The sequence below is a fragment of the Lepidochelys kempii genome, chromosome 14 (assembly GCF_965140285.1).
Source record: "Lepidochelys kempii isolate rLepKem1 chromosome 14, rLepKem1.hap1, whole genome shotgun sequence".
NCBI classification, from domain to species: domain Eukaryota; kingdom Metazoa; phylum Chordata; order Testudines; family Cheloniidae; genus Lepidochelys; species Lepidochelys kempii.
This window is the reverse complement of record NC_136393.1, coordinates 44,434,626-44,459,948: the sequence shown is the minus strand read 5'-3', so window position 1 is coordinate 44,459,948 and position 25,323 is coordinate 44,434,626. Positions and strand designations below refer to the sequence as shown.

Here is a 25,323-nt window from a genome sequence, read left to right as displayed (position 1 = left end):
TGGCACCCACTGCCCTGTGCTAATTATTGGTCAGTCTTTGGTTATCTGGGGTGCACCAGCCTGGGAGGGGGTGTCTGTTGGGGATCTGCTCTGGGTGTGTACTGGCTGCACCTCGGGTCGGCTCCCCTGCTTTTTTTTTCTGTTTCTTTTTTTAAAAAAATATTAAAAGTTCTGCTCAGTGTGTTGGCCTGTCTTTCTCTTAGTGTTGGTTGGTGGGTCCTGGTGGGCACACTGGACTGGTGGTATCGTGTGGGGGGGAGGGGGTAAGAGGGGCAAAGGGGACACTGGCTGTGTGGGTTTCTGGCGGGGCACAGAGAGGTGTTGCTTCAGGGGGTCCCCAGAGTGTATGGGGGGAGGGATTTGAATGCAGAATGAGTAGGGGGTGCTGGTATATACAGTGTGTGGGGGTGTATGGTGGAGGCCTTAGCATGGACAATGTGTGTGTGTGTGGGGGGGGTGTTGCATGGGGCCCAGAGTGGGGTGGAGGCGTGGGGGTCTGGCTCTGGCATTGTGGGGGCCCTGGCTGGGGCAGTTGGGGGGCAAGGCTTTTGTTTTTTGTTTTTATTTGGATTTTTTTCACCATCAGTGCTGGTACAGCACCCCCACCCCCAGCCTGCCCCTACCTTCCTGACCTCAGGAAAGTGAAAGTAACCTTGTCCCACTGCCCAGAGAGAGGGAGCCATGGCTGCAGAGAGCCCCGTGGAAAGTCTCCAGGAGGAAGCGACATGTCCCGTCTGTCTGGAGTATTTCACAGACCCTGTCATTCTGGAGTGTGGGCACAATCTCTGCCGAGCCTGCATCGCCCAGTGCTGGGAGGGACCCGACACAGCCGCCTCCTACCCTCAGTGCAGAGAAACTGTGCAACAGAGAAACCTCAGGCCCAACAGGCAGCTGGCAAATGTAGAAATAGCCAAAGGGGCTGAATTTTCAGGCAGCGAAAGGAGCAGGAGGGGGCAGGGTGTGTGGGGAACACCAGGAGGCTCAAACTGTTCTGTGAAGAGGATCAAACCCCCATCTGTGTGGTGTGCGACAGATCCCAAGTGCACAGAGCTCACATGGTGGTTCCTACAGAGGAAGCTGCCCAGGAGTACAAGGTAGGGAGTTGCTGTCAAATTTAATGGTAATAACTTTGGTTACAAGGTTCATTTCACCGGAAGTTGCCTGTTGCAAGTGTATCTGCATCATTCAGCTCTCCAAAGCCTTCACTGAATGGGAGATACTACTGAAAAATAGATGATCTGGGAGAGTGGCAAGAAGGGCAAAAAATAGTCTTTCAAGATACCTGACATGGGAGACTTTTATCTAAGAAGTGGAATCCTTATTAAAACCAGCTTCCCCTGGTGAAATAAGGGAACTTTTTTATCATAGGTGCCGACCGCGTGGGTCCTGCTGTCAGGCCCTACTGATCAGTGCCTCTCCGTGCCTCCCGCCTGTCAAGCTCAGCTGTGGGGGCTATTGAGGGGAGAGGAGGAGGAGTAAGCATTGGCACCCTCCGGGGATGGGGCAGAATGGGGTGAGTAGAATTGGGGTGGGGCCTTGGGAAAAGGGGTGGAGTCGGGGTGGGGCCTGGGCAGAGCCAAGTGTCAAGTCCCCTCCCCCCAGCACATTGGAAAATTGCTTTTTACAGAACAGAAGCGGTTAAATGATCAGTGAGGCTTGAATCACAAGAGCTGCAGGCCGGTCTATGTGAGAATGCTGCCTTCAGGCTGGAGATGGGGAAGTTACAAGCTGCTGATCTTGTTACTGATTTGTATCATAGAACTTATTATTAGTTTTATTTGGATCACAGCAGTCCCCACAGCCCCCAAATGAGATCTGGGTCCTGCATAAAACACAATGAGGGGCAATGCCCACCTTGAACAGTTTGCAGACGAAGTAGACAAGAGGTGGGGAAGGGAAACTGAGGCACAGAGAGGGCAGTGACTTGTCCAAGGTCATGCAGTAGGTCAGTGGCAGAATTGGGAATACAACCAAGATATCTGAAGGTCCAGTCCAGTGCCCAAACTGCTCGACCAGCCTGCCACCCCACAACAGCACTGAGCAGTGATGAAGCGCAGCCATTAGGAAGGAAAGACTCTTTGACAAACATCCCAGGCTCAGCAGGGAGATGAGGTTTCTCATTGGGATGAAGGGGTTAAACTCAGATGCCGGCACAGGAGGTGACTGTGCTAAATAATGCACGGACCTCCCCCCCGCCCCCCCAGCACCTTGAATCCACACACAAAAGGGCTCCAGACAGCTCAGGGGTCCATGTCATTTACCACTGGGATTACACTGGATTGCAACAAAACTAACCCCTGGGCTGTGCTGACCTGGGTCAGTCTGACCTGTTCTGTGGTGTACATGGGCAAGGACCAACCACAGCGGTTCCATGAGTCCCACAGTGCAGCATCTTCAAATCTCTCAGGATCCACTGCTTCGGTGATCTTTCTAGGGACTGGGACTGTAGATACCTACCCGGAAGGCATTGCTGCTGAGAGTGTTCAGGACAGCACTAGGGCAAAGCCCAACCATTCTAACAACAAATCAGCCTGTCTAATGGGGCTTGGCCCTAATGCTTCTTAGACCACGTCTGTCCAACCAGTGCAATCCCCAGGGCTTCAGGGCAGGAATTCAATGGGGACTTGGCTCCTGAGAAAATCCCAGCCCATATTTTGAGACTGATGTTTTCAATCTGGAATACCAGGATTTCAGGGCACATTGCCCCTCAATCAATTGCTTATAACATTTTCAACGAGCGGGTGAATTAAATTATATATTTTAGTTTTCTTTTTTTAATACCCCATGAAACCCCTCAGTCCCCACTCCCACAGCAGCAGGATTTGTAACATGACCTCCCTGGTCCCCCACCATTATTTCTGAGGCCAATCACTGTTGGGGGACTTGACACACTGTTCCATCACGTACACAAATGCTTACGAGCCAGATTAGAGGTCAGAGCTCCAAGGTTCTGTGCCTGGCTCTGTTGTGCAGTGGTGCTAACCAGATCATATCTATTTTATGCATTCAACCCAAAGGCAGTAGGAATGAATGGCTAGCACCTGGGTTTTCCATATTGGAGAGCTGGGTTCTTTTCCCAGTTCCACCTGAAGTGACCTTGTGCAGCCTCTCAAATACTTTGTAATCGGGGGGAGAAAGTGTTTGATACTTCTCTGCTATCTCGGGCAGGGGATCTCGTGTTGTATTTGTGACACGAGTTGTGATGTGCATGGAAATATAAAGAACAAAAAAGAGAGGTGACATTTGAAGTCAAGACTTCTAATGCTGACTTTGCTGCATGTTTGCTGGCAGAAGAGTCACACGTGTGTCTGTGAATAGCTGTCTCCTTTTGAAGCACGACAGCAAAAGCAATGGAAATCAGGGAAAATAGTGAATTTTCCACTAATCCAGTAATTTGGGAGCTCTGCTGGCCACATGATGCTGATCTTCCTTCTTGCCAGTTGGGAACTTGTAATTCAAAGGCAATTACAGTGTGGAAAATACATTGCTCATGTGACTCTGACAGACCAGCTCAGAGCAGAGCAATAGTTCCCTTGTGTCCGAATATCAAAGAAGGGTTAAGTGTATCGATGTGTATTCACGCCAATTCACTGGTGCAGACAGAGATCAAACCAGAGATGTTAAGTGTATTGTTTTTACTTGTCTAAATCTTGTTGTTTATTATTACATTACCTTTCCATTCTGTAGGCCTTGGTAATTAGATTAACACACACTTCAATTTAGGGTTGTGTTAAGATGAGAAGATGTCTGTTGTGGAAACTTCATGAAAACTAATAAAGGCTGTTTGTTGTTATCTTACATGTAGATTGCATATACCCCTGTAATTACATTTCCATTGTATATTTCTTTGCAACTAAATAACCCATTAAATGTAGATGAAACCTTGTGGGATACAAATAAAGAAGCGGCCACCTTCCCTGCCAGGGGTGAACCCTGCAGAGCTGTGACCCAGACTTTGAAAACCGCTGATTTAAATCATGTCTCTTCAGATCCCCACCACACCACTTCAGCTCTGGGAATAATTGTTGGGCTGTGTGTGGGCCAGCTGCTGGAGGGAACATGACACAGGCTGTGCTAATGGCTTACACCAGTGTTTGCCAGTCATCAGCAGAACATTTGGGATCAGGGCTCTGGTCTCCTGTTGCTGGCTCTGGTGTGGTGTAACCGTTAGCAACAGGTGAACCAATGAACAGATACTTGACACTTTCAGCCAAGGCCGTGGGGCTGAGTAGCTAAGACCTGGGATTCCATTTGGAGACCCTGATTCTGTTCCCCGCTTTGACTTCAGTGACTTTGTGCGACCTCTGTTCACTTATTAGCAAAATGGGCTGCAAAGGTGTCCAATACTAGGTTGCCTTCTAGGTCTGTGAATAGGAGGTCATGGTCAGTCATAAGGGCTGGGAGGTGCCTGCAAACACAAACAACACTCCAAGAAAAGGAGGACTTGTGGCACCTTAGAGACTAACCAATTTATTTAACCAATAGTCTCTAAGGTGCCACAAATACTCCTTTTCTTTTTGCGAATACAGACTAACACGGCTGTTACTCTGAAACCACACTCAGTAGAAGTGGGATGATTTGTACTCATGGCCTCTAGCTTGTTTCACTTTCCCCCAACCCTCGTTTTGTGTGTGTGTGTCCTTGTTGGAGAGTATTCCCACTCTCCCATCCCGCTGTTACACTAAACAGTCTGGGAACTGTCTCATTGGCACAGTCAGCTGCAAGTGACATGGGATGAGGGATTCATCTCTCCAACTTCCACCTCAGCCCCTGGAGGCCACTTCTGTTGGCCAAAAATAACTGCATGTCACATGTATCTGATTGAAGACTGCAATTCTCAGGCAATACGTTCACCAGCAACAAAAACCCAGCAGCAGTGGGATCCTCCCCCTGAGCCCATGCACCAGAGCTGACAGCATCTGGATGCCATGAAGCAGCAAGGCTGGTTAGAAGCAAGTTTACAACCATGTAACCAGTTTGCCTTACACAGGGGTAACAATGTATCTCATCACAATGTGAGTAAGGATCTGTAACAACATTGTATCTGGTTGCTCAGGAAGTAACCAGCTGCTTCCCCAGGATGCCTCTGCCCAGCACGCCTTTCCCATCGCAGCTGCAGCTCCTGTTCTGGCTCCAGAAGGCCACTCCCCAGATTCCCTCTTGATCCTGATCTCAGATCCACTCTGCTATAAAAGAGTTCTGGCTGCAGGGCCCAGCCACATGAAACAGCAGCAGTATGAAGGCGAGTGACTGATGGCTACAGATCTCCAGACATGCATTCCCCAGCAAAACAAGGAGCAATGACAGCCTTCCCCTTAAGGAAAATAATTTCAGCTCACACCATCCAGCTGCAAGAACATACAAATTCCACAGTGTAGTGCATTAAATAGTGCAACATTGTATCCAACTTTACAGCAGCCCTGGTAACAAGCCACATCTCTGGCAAGCTCTCCTTTCTCACCTCAGCTGGATTTCCATTTCTGGCTGGTGCATGTCCTCTCCACACTGGGCAATAAACTTACACTGGGGTGCAAGGCTGGGGAGCTGGGGGATATTGGCTGGTGTCTTTCTCTGTGTGATGTGTGAGTGGCTCTGGGAGAATTCAGGCAATCCAGCTGGGTGTGGGGCTCCACCTACTGTTGAGCTGAGTGACGACAGCTCCCAATGGGGTTTACTGCTTCAAAGCATTGTGAGAGACAGCCCAGGCTGGAGACGTAAGGGGCCACAGTGGTACCCCGGATCCAGTTTGCACGCGGGGGATCCTGTCACAAGGGGAGCACTATGTCTGCTGACCAGTCAGAACTTAGAACTAACAACTTACGCAGTTTGGTCCCTGTTTGATTTGTACCTGAGAACAGAGAGAGGTTTGGCTTTAACCTTCGACCTTACAGCAATAAAGACGCTCCCTTCACCATAAACTCCAGTGTAGCGTACAAGGGCTGTTTATTACAGAAGTAATTAAAAGGGGAGTTTTCATTTGGCACAGCAGATGAAAAATATAATGGTTATTATGATTGTATTAAACAGGGCCGGATTAGCTTTTTGTGGGCCCGGCGCCAAACATATTTGTGGGGCGCCCTGGGGAATGAAGGGGCCAGGGGCAAGAGCACAGCGGGCAGGGTGCATTTGATTTAAATCATGATTTAAATCACTAGTCAGGAAGTCTCGATTTAATCATGGTTTTCTATATAAATGTGCATTCTTGTTTGTTGTTACAACCTTAATACATATTCTTCACAACTCAGAGATCGATGTAGGTTTCATTTTTAGAAGGTACACACTATACATTTTTAAACAGTGATTTATTTTGAAAACTTTTCGGATTAGTTTTACAGCTATATTAGAAAATGAATGATTGGTTATTTCATTTACCAAAGGTAATTGAAGCAGATATTTATTGTCATTGGGAGGTGAACGATCTCCAATTCAACAGGTTAATCATTAATAATTGGAGGATTTTCTTGCCTGGCTGTATTAGGAGGAGAACATCACCAGACAGACATTTAAATTGTTTTATTTAACGAAAACAACGTTAAGTATTCTGGATTTTTTCCTTCAACAGCAAACATATAATATTTTAACAAAAAAGCATATGTCCCTCACTTCTCACATTTATCTCCAGACTTCTTCTCCTTGTCCAGATCTATTCTGCCCCCAACAGTCTTCTAGTCATTGAACTTTTTGAAACTTTGCACTTTTAGAGAGAGGTACAAAGGGATTGACTCCATGTACACAAATTTGCAAAGGGACAATAGAGGTGAGGTCAGTTATTTCTCACCTTTACATATTATTTATTTATTTTAAAACATTTTTGCTGTTAACAAGCATGTTACCTCTGGAGACCCAAATCCGCAGTCTGAGAACTGAAAAATTAAGCATCTCTGATGGTGTCTTCTAGACTGAGCACTGAGTCCCATTGGGTAGATGGAAAGATTAACCTAAATAATCTATAGAGAAACCTGTGGAACCCCATAAGATTGGGTCCCTAATCCATCAACTATTAGAACTCATTTACAAAACTTTTCTCAAACATTACATGAATATATTGTCTCATACTATAGAAATATAATGTATCATCCCTATTCTATGATAGGTTATAGCTCAAAGATATCTCATCTTTAGATAGGTTTTTTTCTCAAAAAGCATTTTCTCAAAAAAATCCAATTTAAATGAAAAAATCCAATTTTTTAATTTTTTTTAAAAATCATTGATTGTTATCTACCCTGACAGCGAGACACAGTGGGGTTGGAAGGATTGGTCCCCAGCTGGAGGGAGGCAGGGGCCAGGGGCAAGAGCACAGGGAGGCATGTGTGTGGGGGGAAGGATTGGTCCCCAGCTGGAGGGAGGCAGGGGCCAGGGGCAAGAGCACAGGGGGGCATGTGGGGGGGGGGAAGGATTGGTCCCCAGCTGGAGGGAGGCAGGGGCCAGGGGCAAGAGCACAGGGAGGCATGTGTGTGGGGGGAAGGATTGGTCCCCAGCTGGAAGGAGGCAGGGGCCAGGGGCAAGAGCACAGGGAGGCATGTGTGTGGGGGGAAGGATTGGTCCCCAGCTGGAAGGAGGCAGGGGCCAGGGGCAAGAGCACAGGGGGGCATGTGGGGGGGGGAGGATTGGTCCCCAGCTGGAGCGAGGCAGGGACCAGGGGCAAGAGCCCAGGGGGGCATGTGGGGGGTGGAAGAATTGGTCCCCAGCTGGAGGGAGGCAGTGGCCAGGGGCAAGAGCCCAGGGGGGCATGTGGGGGGGGGGGAGAGGATTGGTCCCCAGCTGGAGCGAGGCAGGGACCAGGGGCAAGAGCCCAGGGGGGCATGTGGGGGGGGGGAAAGATTGGTCCACAGCTGGAGGGAGGCAGGGGCCAGGGGCAAGAGCACAGGGGGGCATGTGGGGGGGGGGGGGAGAAGATTGGTCCCCAGCTGGAGCGAGGCAGGGACCAGGGGCAAGAGCCCAGGGGGGCATGTGGGGGGGGAAAGATTGGTCCCCAGCTGGAGCGAGGCAGGGGCCAGGGGCAAGACCAGCACAGTGGGGCAGGGGGGGAGGATTAGTCCCTGCTGACTGGAGCGGGGCAGGGCCTGGGGCAAAAGCACAGCGGGGCGGGAGCTAGGGTTGGTCCCTGGAGCGAGGGAGGTGCCAGGAGTAAACTGCAGGCGCAGCAGGGCTGGGGAGGGGTAAACAGGATCCCCCCCCGCCCACTTTCTCCCTGGTCCTAGCGCTCCTCTCCGGCCCCCCACAGGCTGCTTGCCAGTGACGGGCGGGGGGGGGGGGGGGGATGAGAGGAGCCCTCAGCCGCCAGCGCAGAGCAGGAGCGAGTGGGCGGGGTGGGGGGCGGAGGAGAAGCCCCGGGGCCGGTCCTAGGGGAAGGGGCTGGAGAGCGGAGCCGGCGCCGCGGCCGCTGGGCTGCAGCAGAAGTGGAGCGACCGAGGGGCCCCTGATGCGTGTGAACCCAGCGCCGTCAGAAATCCGGTCCCGCATGTAGCAGGTCTCGCGGAGCAGGGAGCCGAGTCTCTGCGAAATTCTCACGGGGCTTCCGCCAAACTGGGGCCCTTGGGTAGATCTGAGTCAAGACGGGACCCCTGGGTGGACTTCTCCGGGAGAGGATCCTTCACCCCAAAGGGCAATGTGGGGGTGAAGGGACGGAAACCCCCCCCGTGCCCCTCCCTTTCCTACTTTCGCTTTCTAGCGCGGTGGAGGCATCGAGAGAGACACATCTCGCTTCAGTGTCTTGACAAAAAAGAGACACCGTTTTGGCAGACATTTGGAAGCAAAGCCTGGGATCCAGCTCCTTGTCTCTGTCATTTCTCCTCACTTAATTTGTCCTCACTGAAATCATCACTGAAAATGTAAACCCCCCAGAGGAGAATGGATGAGGATTATAGAAAACCTGGAGATGCCAGGGAGAGCTCAAAACTGTTCCAAAGCTGATTTCCAGGGGTCATCAGGTAGGTGAGCTTCTGTCACTTGAGTACTCTCTCCACTGCTCTTAGATATCTCCTAGGAGACATTTAGTCTTTGAGTGAATAAATAGCTGCAAAATGATCCAGTAATCCCAGATAAATGTATCTGACTCTGAATATAAACTTTGCTTTTGAACTATATATTCCAAATTTTATCTGAGCTATTTTGTTTCCTCCCCTTTCATTGGAATTTAACATCAGACTATTGTGGCTATTTGATGTAAGAATTTTTTGTCTTTCCTCTTTATATTTTATTCAGGAAAACTGGACCTGATCCTGCTCTCAATGCATTCAAAGGGAGTCTGGCTATGAATTAACTTATTGTAGATTTCTGTTTTGAAAAGTAAGTTACAAACGCTTGCAAATCCAACTTTATGGGCAGCCTCTTTCTATGTTACCTCGGATACTTGATAATTCTGTTTATGGGACTGAATCATTTTGCCTCTGATATGTTGAAAGAAAAGAAATGGGTAAAAAACAAACAAAAACAAAGAATCTTTCTGTCTCACACACAAACACACATGCATCCGATGAAGTGAGCTGTAGCCCATGAAAGCGTATGCTCAAATAAATTGGTTAGTCTCTAAGGTGCCACAAGTCCTCCTTTTCTTTTTGCGAATACAGACTAACATGGCTGCTTCTCTGAAACCTGACAAACACACAGTTTCTCATTCCTTAAAACTTTTTTCTCCATTGACGGAATTACTACCAACTTCTACACCGATCTGACTTTTTTAATGTGGATTTTGTAGGGATGGGACAAATTCAGACTCATAAAGGAAACACATATTCCGTTTATTTAAATGGCTGTTCTAACTACATAATATGAAGAAGTTCACTTAATAATGCATTTATTCCTTTCTTATTTAATGTGTCCTCTTTAATGTTTGACTTTAATGATTTCCTGTTAGTCTCAGTGTTATGTTCACTAAGATGAGTTTTCTTTCCTCCTTCTTCCCGTTGTCTAGATCAAGTTACAGTGCAGATGAAGGTTCTCTCATCCTGCCACAGCTCCCGAGCCAGCTCCCTTCTCCCTGGGTTTATCATTTGCTTCCTTACCTGTTCTGTTCACAGGATGGGATCAGGTAGGAATTCGCCCCGTGGCTGCTGTTTCTTAGAGAATTTATTTAGGCTCCTGAAGTGTCTGAACAACATGCTCCACTCAAAGTCAATGTAACTACTCCCAGTGTGTAAATGTAACCACGCAGCAAGATCAGCACCTTCATTATCCATTGTTTGCTCTCATTCTGTTGCTGCTGCGGGGTTATTTTATTTGCTCCTGGGATAGGGCTCAGGTCTGTTTCTTCACACGAGTCTCTTGAAAAGGTTGTCAAGGATACCCAGAGCATTGACTGGACACCTGTTGAAGAGTTTAACAATAACAAGAATAATTCATAAAGTACATAAATTATCTTAGAGGATCTGAGATATACCAGAGATCGGAGCCATAGTTAGAGCCCCACATGTGCACAAAAATGTAATAAGAACTAGAATATTTGAGAGAGGCTGGGGACAGGTATTAATACCTGATGGTGTGGGCCCCTGGTGAGGGCCCTACATGACAATTGCACCGCCTCCTGTCTCCACTGTGGAATATCAGAGCTAGTTTTGATTCCACTAGGAGTCTATTTGGGGGAGGGAGCTCAGTGGTTTGAGCATTGGGCTGCTAAACCCAGGGTTGTGAGTTTAATCCATGAGGGGGCCATTTAGGGATCTGGGGCAAAAATTGGAGATTGGTCCCCCTTTGAGCAGGGGGTTGGACTAGATGACCTCCTGAGGTCCCTTCCAACCCTGATATTCTATGTCATGTGAGTTTTTTTATTGGACCTGTTAGCTAAAACATATATGTTAGGTGTGGTATACACCACCTTATTATTAGGTATTATATGCACAGTAATTCTCTCTTTACATATGGTGTTGGGAAATTAACGGAATGTATTATGCTCTTCTAACAATTCTGTTCACCCACATCAAATATCCCACCAAACTTTGCTAAAGTTAAGTTAGTGTTCAGAATAGAACATCGGAAGCCTATCAAAGCCAAGAGACATGAATGCCATGTCCTAGCAGTGGCTGGGATGTACGTCTACTCCCACCTGGTTTGGAATGTTCTGTCCCAAACAGCAATAAGGAACGTACAGAACAAGATTAAGAAATGGGGAGTTGGATGGGGTGATGGATAAAGTGCTTTTTCACTTGCGAACACCCCTGGTATAAATATAAGTGGTTTTGGTGGTGTATTTTTGAAGCACAATTTCTGTGTAAGGTGAGCACACTGCAAGGTAAGGATTGCTTTCCAGAAGGAGGATATGTATGTCTCCTTTTCATAGCGTACTGATTTGTCCTTCGGCAATACATTTGGCAAAGTTTGGTTAATTGGTCTCTTGATCATATGAAGTATTGAACCACAATAGTACAACAATTGCCTAGAGCAACAGGCCTAGATCTCAGGAACACCTTGGTGGAAGAACACCAGATATGGCCCACCAACCCTCCCCTTGTTCCTGGTGAGGACCAGCAAATGTCATGCCAATGTCAGTAAGCGTGTCAGTTTGAGAGCACTTAGAAAAAGGGGCTACTTGAATAGCTTGTCTCAACTATACGCCGAGCACGTCCATTCCCAGTTCTCTGCCTCACCAAGGTGGTTGTTGTTATTGCTGTCCCGGTGCATTTTCCAGCAAAATTCACAGTGATTGGACCCCCTGACCCTGTCGCTGCCATCCTGGGTCAGGAAGCTGTGTTACCCTGTCACCTGTCCCCCCGGATGAGCGCTGCAAACATGGAGGTGAGATGGTTCCGACCTGAATTTGTATCCTTTGTGCACCTGTATCGTGATGGGAAGGATCAGTATGAAGGGCAGATGCCAGAGTATCAGGGAAGGACAGAGCTTTTGAAAGCCGGACTCACAGATGGAAATGTTCCCTTGAGGATTCTCAATATCAGACCCTCTGATGAAGGACAATACCACTGCTTTGTTCAAGATGGTACTTTTTATGAAGAAACCGTATTGGAACTGCGGGTAGCAGGTCAGTAACTTGTGTCAGTTTTAACTGTGTGTGGTCTGCAGGCTTTGTTCTTTCTTATCACAACAGCTGTGACTCCTTGCTTGTGAAATATTTTGCAATAACACAGTGTATCTAACTTTCAGCAAACAGCCACTTTCATACTTGGGAAAACATGTTGAAAACTTTCCCAACGTGTTATTAAACACATTTTCAGGATGGGCAAGGCACTTTCTTGCCCAGTCTTGATTGACTCCCAAAGGGGTCTTTAATTAAGAGGGAAAGGCCTTCTGGACACATAAAGCCTTCCAATTGCTCTGCAGTCGTTTCTAGGATGTGTGGCTAAGGTGGGGCTGCCAGACTTTTATGGCCTTCTTATGGGTTGGTTGTTATGTAGGGGTGTAGTTAAAATCAAATGCAGCCTTATTTGCTGAGACTCTGTAGTGGTGACGGTGGTGATGGGGAGCTACATATTAACCACTCTTAGACAAGACTGAGTATTCATTTATCCCTTCATTTATCCAGTATTCATTTATCCCTTCTCCTGACTACCCCCGTGAACAAGTGCTTTCTAGTGTGAGTAAGGGATCCACAAACTGTCCCTCATCCCTTCTGCTTTATAAATTAATTCATGGAATTGAAACCTTTATGTGTTTTCCCCTTAGGTCTGGGCTCTGCTCCTCTCATCTCTGTGGAGGGTCACCAGGATGGAGGGATCCGGGTGGTTTGTCGATCAGCTGGCTGGTACCCAGAGCCTGAGGTGCTGTGGAAAGATTTCAATGGGCAGCGTTTACCATCACTCTCTGAAACAAAATCCCGTGGCGATAACAACCTGTTTGAAACAGAAACTGCTCTCATTGTAACAGAACATTCAAACCAAAACTTGTCCTGTTGCATCACGAACACCGTTCTCAATCAAGACAAGGAATCAGCTGTTTATATAGCAGGTCAGTCACCATCCAAACCCCACACTGAACTCACCACCACCAGAAACCAAACAAAACATAGGAAGAAAAGAACGGAAACATCTGTGGTGGATATTTCAGAATCCACGTACAAACACAGAAAATAGGAGACTGGTATATTTACGGGATCACAGTTTAAGTAATTTGATTCCCTTAGTTGTGAGTATTCAGAAAATCAGAGTTTGGGATTTCATGTAAATTTAATGTGAAGTCTGACTTTCCTGATACTAGCCTGCACACATGTATGCACACACACACAAATCTTCCAGCATTTTTTAGGAGAAATTTTCACTCAATCCACTGACACAATATGATCCTGCAACCTTAACTTCACCTCAGTGATTTTTTTGAATGTGGTAAGTTTTGTCATGTGGCTTCTTTGTGATCTTGTTGCTGCACCAACTCATTGTTCATTGCTTGTTGTGGGAAACATCACCTACGTCATGTGATGTTGTTTCTACTGACATTCAGTTGGACTTGTGCTTCTTACATCACTTTGGTCAAGATCCACAAATGGACTCATTTTACCCTCGTGTAGTGGTGCGGTGGTCGTCCCTCCCACTCTGGATTGGAGGGAGGCCACACCGCCTCACTATACCACTGGGATTGCTGCCTAGTCTCAGGGGAAATTAGCAAACTGATGTTAGCATCCCAACCGGTGTAATGGGGCTGAACCCCAAATAGTCAAGGGGTTCTGGCCCTTAGGCAGGAACAGGGCCTCCCTGGAGTGTGTATGCTCTGGCCCTTAGGCAGGGGCCAGAGCAAACCCAGCGATCTACACATTTTTGTGTAGTGTACACATGGCCATTCTTTCACTCTTGTCTTGCACAAATCCTGCTGGGCACCATTTATGTATTTGTATGAAATAAAAACATCTGACTGTAATCAGCCAAATTGAGACAAGTTCTGGTGTTTTGTTTTTCAGATCTCTTTTTCCCGAGGGTGAATCCCTTGATGGCGACTTTGAGTGTGATCCTGGTGGTTTTGTTTGCTTTCATTGGCCTCACTGTTTATCTCTTTAAAATGAAAGGTAAATATCAGAGGAAGAAAAATACTGTAAATAAAGATTTTGTTCGAATAAATAAATTAGAGCAATTTAGGAATTTAATATTAAAAGAAGGTGTGATCTGCTGACCTTGTCCTGTATAAAGAAGAAGAATGCATGTGAATTTATTGATAGAAGGTGGTGGGGAGGGCTGTGGGGGGGAGAGCAGAAGAGGACTGTGTGTGTAGGGGGTGGGGAGTAGAATAGGAGAGAGGAGAGTCTTGGGCAATAGAACTGAGTCAGAGAATCGGATCATAGCAGATACATCTGTGTTCTGCTTGGTCCTTCATCTCCCTCTGCTGCTAGTTCTCAGGAGATTACCACTGTCTGTCTCTGGTCCCACTTGAGAGAAGGTTCTGCAAAGCCTAGCCTCTCATATTTGTCCTTCAAATCTCTTTTCTGCTAATAAAGTGTAGTGCACCTGGACATTACAGTGAGAGGCCCTGTAGAAATGCCCTTGTGGTAAATCAGTAAAGAAACACATTTCTTCCTCAGTGAGGAAATTAAAAAATCATACCCACTGTCACATAACTCAGGCACAGCTGTCCTTAACCTGCTGAACTTCATCCATAAAGAATATCTGCCTGATTTCCAAATCAATCAGACTTCCTTCCTAATGAATTGTGTACCTATAGGAAGTCGTCTTCAAACACTTTTAATGAAGCAAGGAGATGATATTAATTTACATTTATTTCTGTACTTTTCAGCGAAACTTACTGAAGAAGTTGGTAAGTTTCAATTTCCCTTTTTTCCACAAATACAGACTTTGACCAAGTTACACAATTGCATATACGCTTGTTGGTTTCTCGGATTTATTTTTATTTCTGTGTGTTTGCTGGGTGGGGGAGGGTTAGTATGTGTAACAGGTTGGACCATTTCAGGGCCTGTTTGGATGTTTCCAAAGACCCTTTCCCCTTAAAAGTCCTTTGAATTAGGGGGTTAGGTCAGCATAGCTACGTGTACGAGGAGTGTAAGTTTTCAATGCAAACCAGCCTCAGTCTCAGAGTCTTTGAGAAGAATCTATAGAGATCTGGCTTGTCAATGAAGGTGTGCTGAAATGGGAATTTTCTGCATTACTTTAATGAACTTTTTGTGCCTCAGTTTCCTCTAATGTGACATTACTATCCATTGGGGTAAAAGGACTGTTTGCTCTCAGGGCAGGCTAGAAGACATAAGTCTGGGTGCTGCTTAGTTGTCTGGGCCTTAGACCACATATCGATGGAGCATCTGAGAAAATAATGGCAAGTCCAGTCACCAGCGAGTGTAGCATCGATCAAGTGAATTCATGACAGAAGTTTAAGAACAGCTGAACCCCATGACAGGATTTATCTTCAGCCGCTCCTGCTGCAGTCAGCTTGTACCCAGGGTCATGCATGGGGGGGAGGGGGGTCAAGCAGAGGCACGGGGCCCCAAATAATCATCGAGGGCACAGAGCTTCTACAACCCCAGGGCTGCAGAGGCAGGGAAGAGTGACCTGCTGCCAGGGCCAGGGCGGAGGCAAGGTAAAGCGAACTCCTGCTGGTGTGGGGGAAAGAGCAAGCTCCTGTGTGGGAGGGAAGAGTGCTCTGCCAAGGTGGGCATAGGGGAAAGAGCAAAGTCCTTCCCTGGCCAGAACAGTGAGGGGAGCGAGCTCCAGGGATGGGTACAGAATGTGCCCCTCCAAAAGGGGTCAAATTTAAATTTCTGCACACATCCCTGTTTGTACCTGGTCTGAAGGGCCCTTGTGAGTGGCAGAGGGTCACACGTTCTCTTCCTCCCAGTGGTTCTGTTGCAGAAATCAGCTCCTCTGAGTTCCAGCAGCCTTTTTGCTGGTTGCGGCCCCCTTCCTGTGACAACCTCTCTCTTTTGAGATCATTTCCTCCAAGTGGAGCAGGCCCTGCAGGAATGAGGCCACTTGAGCCCAGAGGCGTTTTCGTCTTTTCCTGACTAGGATGGGGCTGTGCCCCAGGACAGGGTGTGTTAAACAAGTTTAATAAAATTTGGGGTAAGTCTAAATTAGATAAACTTTCCCTTTTGATGGGGAAGCAATAGAAACAAGGAAGTTGAGTTAAAATAATCACCCAGCCTTAACTTTGTATTGATGATAATGAGAAATAACACATAAGGCAAGAAAAGCTTATAAAAAAATTTATAACATATTTCTGTTTATGTTTTAGTGAAACGAGATCTAGAAATTGGTAAGTGTCATTTTCTTCCTTCTGAGAAGAAATTTTTTGTACACAATTGGATCCCCCTATAGGAGCGTGATAGGGTCATCGGTGGGTTATGTGACCTAGTGGTTAGCACACTTAGTGCCCCCTCCCAGTGGGCAGATCTTGCAGTCCTGGCCCTCTTGAATCAGAAGGGCAGGGAGGTGGGCAGTGGAAGGGGAGCCTGGGCCCACCCACTCTTCTGGGCTCTGAGCCAGGGCCTTAGGAGGGTCAACAGTGTCTGGTCCGCAAAGTTGTCTTCCGAGTTACCCTCCCTGGGTCACTTCCAACCAACTGCTGGTCTCCCCCCCGGTTCCAATCCAAGATAAGGTGAAAAGAAAAAGAAAAGGCAATGAAACCATCAGCCCTGATGGGGCTAAGTATACGGTCAGTCCTTTGTCAGGAGCCTTCAGGGCAGGTCTGTCCTCCTCCCCAGCCTCTCCCGTCTGAGCTGGGTTGCTCCCTTTCCAGCCCTCTCTCCAATTGAAGCATGCTCTGCAGGGCTGGATGGGTGGGGCTACCTGGGCCCAGTACTGTCCTTTCACCACGTGAGACGCAGTGTGGGGTTTGTATACTCCCTCGCCCACCCTCCCTCTCAGACCCTGGGCTGGGGTGTCCTGGGGCCAGTTCATGTCCCCACCGTCCTGTGAAAAAGAAGTCCACGCTTTTACCACCCGAAAGCTGTATGGCTTCATTGAGTGAAGCCACTGAATAATGCCTGGATTATGGCCTGTCATTGAGCGCAGCCAGTGGATTGGTGCACGGTCAGTTACTAGGTAGAAGGGCTAACCCTACAAGTAAGGGCATCAATGGCTCATTTCACCTCCAGGGCCTCCTTCTTGATGACTGATTAGGCTACCTCCTGTGGAAATAGCTTCCTGCTGGGATAGAGAACAGGATGTTCCTCTTCTCCCAATGCCTGACATGGGTGCAGTGTCCTTAACCTGGTCTGTCAACTGGGCAGCCATGGTAGCAAAGTTTGGGATGAACCGTCAATAGTATCCTGCTAATCCCATAAACCACCGGACTTGCTACTTTGTGAAAGGGAGGGGGCAGCCCACTAAGAATTTTGTACCAAAGGTCGTATCTCCCCCTCCCCCACCCCGCCCCCCACTCCCCTGACATCCTACCCTAGGTAAGTGACTTCTTGGGTGGGCAGCTGACACTTGGTTGGGTTGGCCGTCAAACCCGCCTCTTTGAGAGCCCCAGATACCGCAGGGACATGCTCCATACGCTCGTCCCAGCTCTCCCTGCAGATGATGATATTGTCCGTGTAGGTGGCCGTGTCGGATCCCTGCAGCCGCAGCACTCTGTCCATTGGCTGCTGGAAAGTGGCAGCGGCCCCATGTCGTCCCAAGGGCATGGTTCTAAACTGCTGTACTCCATCATCGGCAGATTGTTTAATTGTTGTGGAGTTGTTTGCTTTTACATTTACCCTTTTTATTTATTTTTGCATTATTAAACCTGGTTTTTTTTGGTTGCTTACTTGTTTTTTATGATTATTCTCATGGGGGGAGGTAATATGAATTTATAAAATGGGGGAAATGACTAACCTGGATCAGTTTCACGCAAAAAGCTAATTTGATTAACTGGTAAGCAATAGAGTAATTGGGTTTGTTTAGTTCGGAGAAGAGAAGGCTGAGGGGGGACGGGATAACAGTTTTCAAGTACATCAAAGGTTGTTACAAGGAGGAGGGAAGTAAATTGTTGTCATTAACCTCTGAGGATAGGAGAAGAAGCAGGGGCTTAAATTGCCATGAGGAAGGTTTAGGTTAGACATTAGGAAAAACTTCCTAACTGGCAGAGTAAGTAATAAATGGAATAAAGGAGGATGTGGAATCTCCATGTTTGGAGACTTTTAAGAGCAGGTTAGACAAACACCTGTCGGGGATGGTCTAGATAATATTTAGTCCTGCCACGAATGCAGGGGATTAGACTTCCAGTCCTAGGATTCTATGATTCTAACAGAATCACAGAGTTTATGAGCAGAAGGGACGACCAGATCATCTAGTCTGACCTCCTTAAGAGGCAGCGGAGTAGAAAAAAATTCTAAGCCTTATTTATCACATTGATGATAATGAGAAATAAAACATAAGAAAAGGGAAACACCTAACAAACAATTTGTGTATTTCTGCTTCATTTTTAGGCAAACGAAATATAGAAATTGGTAAGTGTCATTATCCTTCCTCTGACAAGAAATTTTTTGTATGAAATTGGATCCTCATGTGGGAGTTTGTTTAATTGTTGTGGAGTTGTTTGATTTTCAATTGAACATTTACAATTCAGTTGCAACATTTAACCTGTTTTTGTTTGTCTGCGTGTTTGTTTTTTTATTTATTATTATTTTTTGGTGGAGGGAGGTTACAGTAACATGATAAAATGTGGGAAGGAGGCACTAAATTGGAGAGATTTCACACCAAAATTTAATTTGAAAAACTGATAAACAATAGAGTCACAGAGTTTAAGACCAGAAGGAACCACTTGTCCCTCTCTTGTCTGACGTCCTGAAGAAGAGAAATAAAACCTAAGAAAAGGGAAACGCCTAACAAATGTATATATTATTTCTCTTTAATTTTTAGACCTACGAGATAAAGAAATAAGTAAGTGTCATTCTCCTTCCTCTGACAAGAAACTTTTTGTACCAGTTTGGATCCTCATGTGGAAGTTTGTTTTCAAATGGAACTTTCAAAATTGTTGCAATATGAAATCTTTTATGTTTGTTTGCTTGCTTTTTATTATTACTAGAATTATTTTGGGGGCAGACAGGGGTTTGTTTTGTAATGTAACTTTAATCAATGTGGGGAAAGACTAAACTGAATGAATTTCACAGCAAAAGCTAATATGAAAAATTGATAAGCCATAGAATCATAGAGTCACACAGTTTAAGAACAGAAGAAATGACTGGATCCTCTAATCTGACCTCCTCCAGCGGAGATTGAATAGAAAAAAATATCTCTCAGCCTTAATTTTCATATTGATGAGAAAGCGAAATAAAACATAAGAAGAGGGGAAGTCCTAACAAACAATATGTGTCTGTCGGTTTGATTTTCAGGCAAAAGAGATACAGAAATTGGTAAGTGTCATTATCCTTTCTCTGACAAGAAAATTTTAATACCAAATTGGATCCTCATGTGGGAGCTGGTTTAATTGTGGTGGGGTTGTGTGCTTTTAAATTTAACTTTTACAATTTTGTTGCAATATTAAACTTTTTTTTTGTTTGCTTACTTGCTTTTTATTATTATTCTTTTGTAGGGGGTATTGTAACTTAACAAAATGTAGGGAAAGACTAAACTGGATAAATTTCTTGCAAAAAGTTAATATGAGAAATTGATGATCAATAGAGTCATAGAGTAACAGAGTTTAAGACCAGAAGGGACCACTGGGTCCTCTAGTCTGACATTTTGAGGATGAGTTTGATGTCTTTCAGCCTTCACAGTCATATTGGTGATAAAGAAAACTGAAAAATAAGAAAAGGGAAATGCTGAACAAAAATATGTATTTATTTCTGTTTAATTTTTAGACCTACGAGATAAAGAAATAAGTAAGTATCATTGTCCTTGCTCTGACAAGAACGTTTTTAAATGTAACTTTTAAAGTTCTTGCAATATGAAACCTTTTGTTTGTTTGCTTGTTGCTTTATTATGAATGATTTATTATTAATTATTATTATTTTATTATTATTATTATTCTTTTGGGGAAGAATGGCGGGTTGTTTTGTAATGTAACTCTATACTATCTGGGGAAAGACTAAAGTGGATAAATTTCACACCAATGAAAAACTGAGAAGGAATTAATTATAGAGTCACAGAGTTTAAAACGAGAAAGGGCCACTGGATCCTCTCACCTTACTGTCCTGAAGAGGAGGTTGAATAGAAACAATCTCTCAGCCTTAACATTAGTATTGATGATAAAGAGAAATAAAATATAAGTAAAGGGACACTTCTAACAAACAATATGTGTATTTCTGTTTAATTTTTAGACAAACGAGATATAGAAATTGGTAAGTGTCATTGTCCTTCCTCAGACAAGCATTTATTTATTTTTGGTATCAAATTGGATCCTCATGTGGGAGCTTGTTTCATTGTTGTAGAGTTGTTCAATTTTAAATTTAACGTTTACACTTTTGTTGCAATATGACATCTTTTGGTTTCTCTCCTTTCTTTTTATTATTATTCTGGGAAGGGTTACTGTAATTCTGTAAAATATGGGGTAATGGTAAATTGGAGAGATTTCACACCAAAAGCTATTTTGAAAAACTGATAATAGAGTCACATAGAGTCACAGAGTTTACCAGAAGGGACCACTGGGCCCTCTAGTCTGACATTTTGAGGATGAGTTTGATGTCTTTCAGCCTTCACTGTCATATTAGTGATAAAGAAAGCTAAAAAATAAGAAAAGGGAAATGCCGAACAAAAATATGTATTTATTTCTGTTTAATTTTTAGCCATACGAGATAAAGAAATAAGTAAGTATCATTGTCTTTGCTCTGACAAGAAAGTTTTTGTAACAAAATTCGATCTTTGTGTGGCAGTTTGTTTAATTGTGGTGGAGATGTTTGCTTTTAAATTTAATTTTTAAAGTTGTTGCCATTGGAAACCCTTTTTTGTTTGTTTGCTTTTTTACTGTCATTCCTTTGGGGGATGTGGGTGGTTGCTTTTTCATGTAACTTTATAAAATATGGGGAAAGACTAAACTGGATGAATTTCACACCAAAAGCTAATTTGACAAATTGGTAAGCAATACAGTAGTAAAGTGGGTAGTGGCCAAAAAAATATGGCCCGGGAGGAATTGTCAGAAGGCTCTGGTGAACTATCAGCCCCTGAGATGATTAACCTCCCTCCACACTGCAAAGTGTGGGACCTAACCAACCTGAAATAAAGTGGACCCTGGGCAATAGCCTGTACCCAAAGTCTTGCCAGCTAGCCTGGGTGTAAAACACCACCAAACTTGAGTCAGAGTTTTTGGGCTTGCACAAGTAACAGTTTGGGGAAGCAGACAAGTAAGATCCTGGGCTAACTCTGCAGTGAAGATCCACCCTGGGAGAGAGACACTCATGCAACCTAATGGAGGTTCTGATGCTTTACATTTTAGTATATGTCTGGAAGAACTTTCTTTTTCCCCTCAGTGTATTAGTTTGTACAATATTGAATCATGCAATACGTGTTCAGATCCGCTCTCATCTCTAATTATGTGGCTGGTTTTAGGGTGGAGAAGATCTGTGGCACCTATAGAAGAAGGTAATTTAAGATCATATTTTATCAATGTCCAAATATCTGTTCCCATGAGGCAATGTGCCCCTTTTTTCCTCGAATGTGGGGGTTGATGTGATCGTTCAGGGCAGACCTCCCCAGCACCCTGCATTTCACTGCGCATCATGAGGCAGGGTTTGTGCCTATGTCCTACCACACCATACTGAATCGACATCATATCGCATCTGCTCTTCCTTCCCCTCCACTGCCAGCATGTGCGCTGCACGCTGCAGAGATCTGTGACAGCAGCTCCTACTCATTGTACAGATCCAGTCCACAGCCACTTCTCCAGGGGGAGTTTGTTTAATCTTCCTGTGCTGATGGCTGATCTCCAGTGTCTCCCTGTTTCTTCCTTCATCTTTTTCCCATTGAAGAAAGCCAGGAGCTCTGCAGTGGCCCCACACTGATGGGGTGAGCAGGGACTGTGTCTGTGTGAGACCCTTGCTCCAGCCTCAAGCCTTGATCACAGAGAAGGATTCCCTTGGATCCATTATAAAGATGTAGGAAGCTCCTGTGATCAGAGCTGGGAGCTTGTCTCTTTTCTCTTCTCTCTATCCACCATGACCCAGGTATGCTCCTGTCTCTGGTAAACAGGACGTCACTTCAGTCTCCACATCACTGGCATAACCCTCTCCTTATTGCCACCTGCCACCTGTTCCACACATCCTCCTAGTGGCGGATTAGCCACTGGGCTAACAGGGCCTGTGCCCAGGGGCCCCAGCCAATTGGGTGGCCCCAGAAAAATGGACGCCTCTGGGCCCCAACCTGTTCTGCCTGCCCAGCAGTCCTGCCAAGGAGCAGGGTCAGAGCTCAAGGGCTTGCCCCACTCCACCCACCTGGCACTTCAGCCGGGGAGGGAAGTTGGGGGTGCAGGGGCTTGCCCTGCTATCCGGCTGGAGCGCCAGGTGGGCGGAGTGTGGCAAGCCCCTGTGCCCTGACCCCATTTCCCTGGAAGAAGCGCAGGGGGGGATGGCGGACTTCAGGGAGAAGAGGTCGGGAGAAGCCCCCACTTGCTCTGGCCCAGGGCCTCACAAAACCCTAGTTTGCCCCTGCTCCCCCCACACGCATTGCTTCTGCCTCGTTCCACCATGAACCCCCTTCAGTGGTGCTGACCCCTCCCTCCCCCAGGCTACTGGACCTTTGTGCTGTGATTGCTGCTGAGCAGCGACATTCTGGGCAGGTTCAGTCCTGGTACCGTGTGGCCTGTTGCTGTCCGAGCTGTGACATTTCAGAGCAGGCCGGGTGCAGTGGGGAGGCCCCACAGCAAAGTCCAGCACAGGGGGAGCTGGGCCACAGTGAGATTGAAGATGGGGTGCGGGGAGGCTCTGCCAATGTTCACTGAGTTGTACCATCTGCTGGGGCTGCCAGAGTCTCTTGTCCCCTCCCTGGGGAGAGGTGGGCGCAGGAGGGGAAAGATCCTTTCACTCCATCACGGACCCGTCTCTGCATTGGGGAGGGAGCTTCCCTCTGGGGTTTAAAGCTGGTTCTTGCCTCCTCTGTTCCCTCCTCAATAAAAACTTCTGACACCTTCCTGGCTGTGTCTCTGCCGCTGGGAATGGAGCAGCCCCAGCAGAGGGAGCTGGCAGCTGAAGAGAAAAAGACTGAGGAAGTGCAGTGACATCCCTGCTCAGTCTTAGGAGCCCAGGTCAGAGGCAGCTCCCTGGGATCCAGGCCTGTCCCAGCCAGAATAGGGCTGCTGGGGAGTGTGAGAAATGGTCCCAGCCTCCCCCAGGGCTGAGCTCTGCCCCTAACGCTCTGATTCTCTCTCTTCCTAGTGAATGTGACGCTGGATCCAGACACGGCTCAGTCCCAACTCGTCCTGTCTGAGGATGGGAAAAGTGTGAGATGGGGAGACACATGGCAGAAACTGCCCGACAACCCTGAGAGATTTGATTCTCGGGCCTGTGTGCTGGGCTGTGAGGGATTCACCGCGGAGACACATTGCTGGGAGGTGGAGGTGGGGGATGGGGAACTCTGGGCTGTGGGGGTGGCCAGAGAGTCTGTGAGGAGGAAGGGATGGATCAGCCTTAGCCCTGAGCAGGGGATCTGGGCTGTGGGGCAGTGCAGGGGGCAGTTCCGGGCTCTCACCTCCCCTGAGGCCCCTCTGCCCCTGAGCCAGGTCCCCAGCAGGATCCGGGTTTGTCTGGACTGTGACCGGTGGCAGGTGACATTTAGTGATGCTGGTGATGGGGCCCCGATCTTCACTTTCCCACCAGGCTCCATCCCTCGGGAGAGAATCCGACCCTGGTTCTGGTTGGGGGTGGGGGGATCAAGGCTCAGCTTATGTCCCTGAGACAGCGGGTGGAATATCCCACTGGGGGCCCCAAAATCAGCCTTTCTATCCTCGCATGCCCTAGTCTTTATGACCATAGAGGACTTCTGGCTACCCAACCCTCTGGCTCCTCATCTCTATGACCCCTAGAATCTCCTCCCTGCCCTCCCTGCAGCCTCAGGGACGGGAGGGGGAGGAAGAAGAGCCCCTTGGAGCTGCCAGAGGGCCCTGAGAGGCAGATGTGGGGGCTGGGCAGGAGGTAGAATGAACAATCGGGTTGGGGACAGGCAGAGGTGAGGGTGGTACAGAATTAATCAATCAGGGTTTTGGGAGAAGCTGGAAGCTCTGCAGCAGCAGGGAGCGTTTTGTACAGATCTGTGTCCTTAGATCTCATTGGGGCAGCAGGAGGAGAAGGGATAAAATCAGGGGAAAGAATGGAGCAGCCAAGGGGGATGATCTGTGGGAGAGAGGAGAGGAGAGTGGGAGAGGAAAATAAACAGGTATCACAAGTGAGGGCTAGAAAAATGCTGAGTAGAAAAAGAGACAATGAAGGAACAGGGAGAAGGAAAGGGAATGTGAGAGGGACACCTACAAGATCTCTATCAAGCTTTTTTACAACTACAATACCCACCTGCGGAAGTGAAGAAACAGATTGATAGAGCCAGAAGAGTTCCCAGAAGTCACCTCCTACAGGACAGGCCTAACAAAGAAAATAACAGAACGCCACTAGCCATCACCTTCAGCCCCCAACTAAAACCCCTCCCACGCATTATTAAGGATCTACAACCTATCCTGAAGGACGACCCAACACTCTCACAAATCTTGGGAGACAGGCCAGTCCTTGCCTACAGACAGCCCCGCAACCTGAAGCAAATACTCACCAACAACCACATACCACACAACAGAACCACTAACCCAGGAACCTATCCTTGCAACAAAGCCTGTTGCCAACTGTGCCCACATATCTATTCAGGGGACACCATCACAGGGCCTAATAACATCAGCCACACTATCAGAGGCTCGTTCACCTGCACATCCACCAATGTGATATATGCCATCATGTGCCAGCAATGCCCCTCTGCCATGTACATTGGTCAAACTGGACAGTCTCTACGTAAAAGAATAAATGGATACAAATCAGATGTCAAGAATTATAACATTCAAAAACCAGTCGGAGAACACTTCAATCTCTCTGGTCACGCAATCACAGACATGAAGGTCGCTATCTTAAAACAAAAAAACTTCAAATCCAGACTCCAGCGAGAAACTGCTGAATTGGAATTCATTTGCAAATTGGATACTATTAATTTAGGCTTAAATAAAGACTGGGAGTGGCTAAGTCATTATGCAAGGTAGCCTATTTCCCCTTGTTTTTTCCTACCCCCCCCCCCCCAGACGTTCTGGTTAAACTTGGATTTAAAGTTGGAGAGTGGTCAGTTTGGATGAGCTATTGCCAGCAGGAGAGTGAGTTTGTGTGTGTATGGGGGTGGGGGGGGGGGTGAGAAAACCTGGATCTATGCTGGAAATGGCCCACCTTGATTATCATGCACATTGTAAGGAGAGTGGTCACTTTGGATAAGCGATTACCAGCAGGAGATTGAGTTTGTGTGTGTGGTTTTTGGAGGGGGGTGAGGGGGTGAGAGAACCTGGATTTGT

The 25,323-nt window shown here is 46.8% G+C and overlaps 1 protein-coding gene across 3 annotated transcripts; it reads left to right on the top strand.

Moving 5' to 3' along the window:
- Nucleotides 1-1,017: 1,017 nt before the first annotated feature.
- Nucleotides 1,018-24,901, top strand: LOC140898048 (butyrophilin subfamily 2 member A1). 3 transcript variants are annotated; one of them, XM_073311481.2, is made up of 15 exons: nucleotides 1,018-1,094; nucleotides 9,914-10,030; nucleotides 11,624-11,971; nucleotides 12,613-12,894; nucleotides 13,838-13,942; nucleotides 14,665-14,685; nucleotides 16,114-16,134; nucleotides 18,293-18,313; nucleotides 18,726-18,746; nucleotides 19,199-19,219; nucleotides 19,667-19,687; nucleotides 20,126-20,146; nucleotides 20,591-20,611; nucleotides 21,351-21,383; nucleotides 23,171-24,901. In XM_073311481.2, exons 2-15 carry the CDS (start codon nucleotides 9,931-9,933, stop codon nucleotides 23,686-23,688), a joined length of 1,554 nt encoding a protein of 517 aa, XP_073167582.2. In that variant the 5' UTR covers nucleotides 1,018-1,094; nucleotides 9,914-9,930; the 3' UTR covers nucleotides 23,689-24,901. The 3 variants fall into 3 exon arrangements, with proteins under 3 accessions (XP_073167582.2, XP_073167584.2, XP_073167583.2); XM_073311483.2 differs by lacking the exon at nucleotides 1,018-1,094 and adding an exon at nucleotides 8,351-8,470; XM_073311482.2 differs by lacking the exon at nucleotides 1,018-1,094 and adding an exon at nucleotides 9,210-9,288.
- Nucleotides 24,902-25,323: the final 422 nt, after the last annotated feature.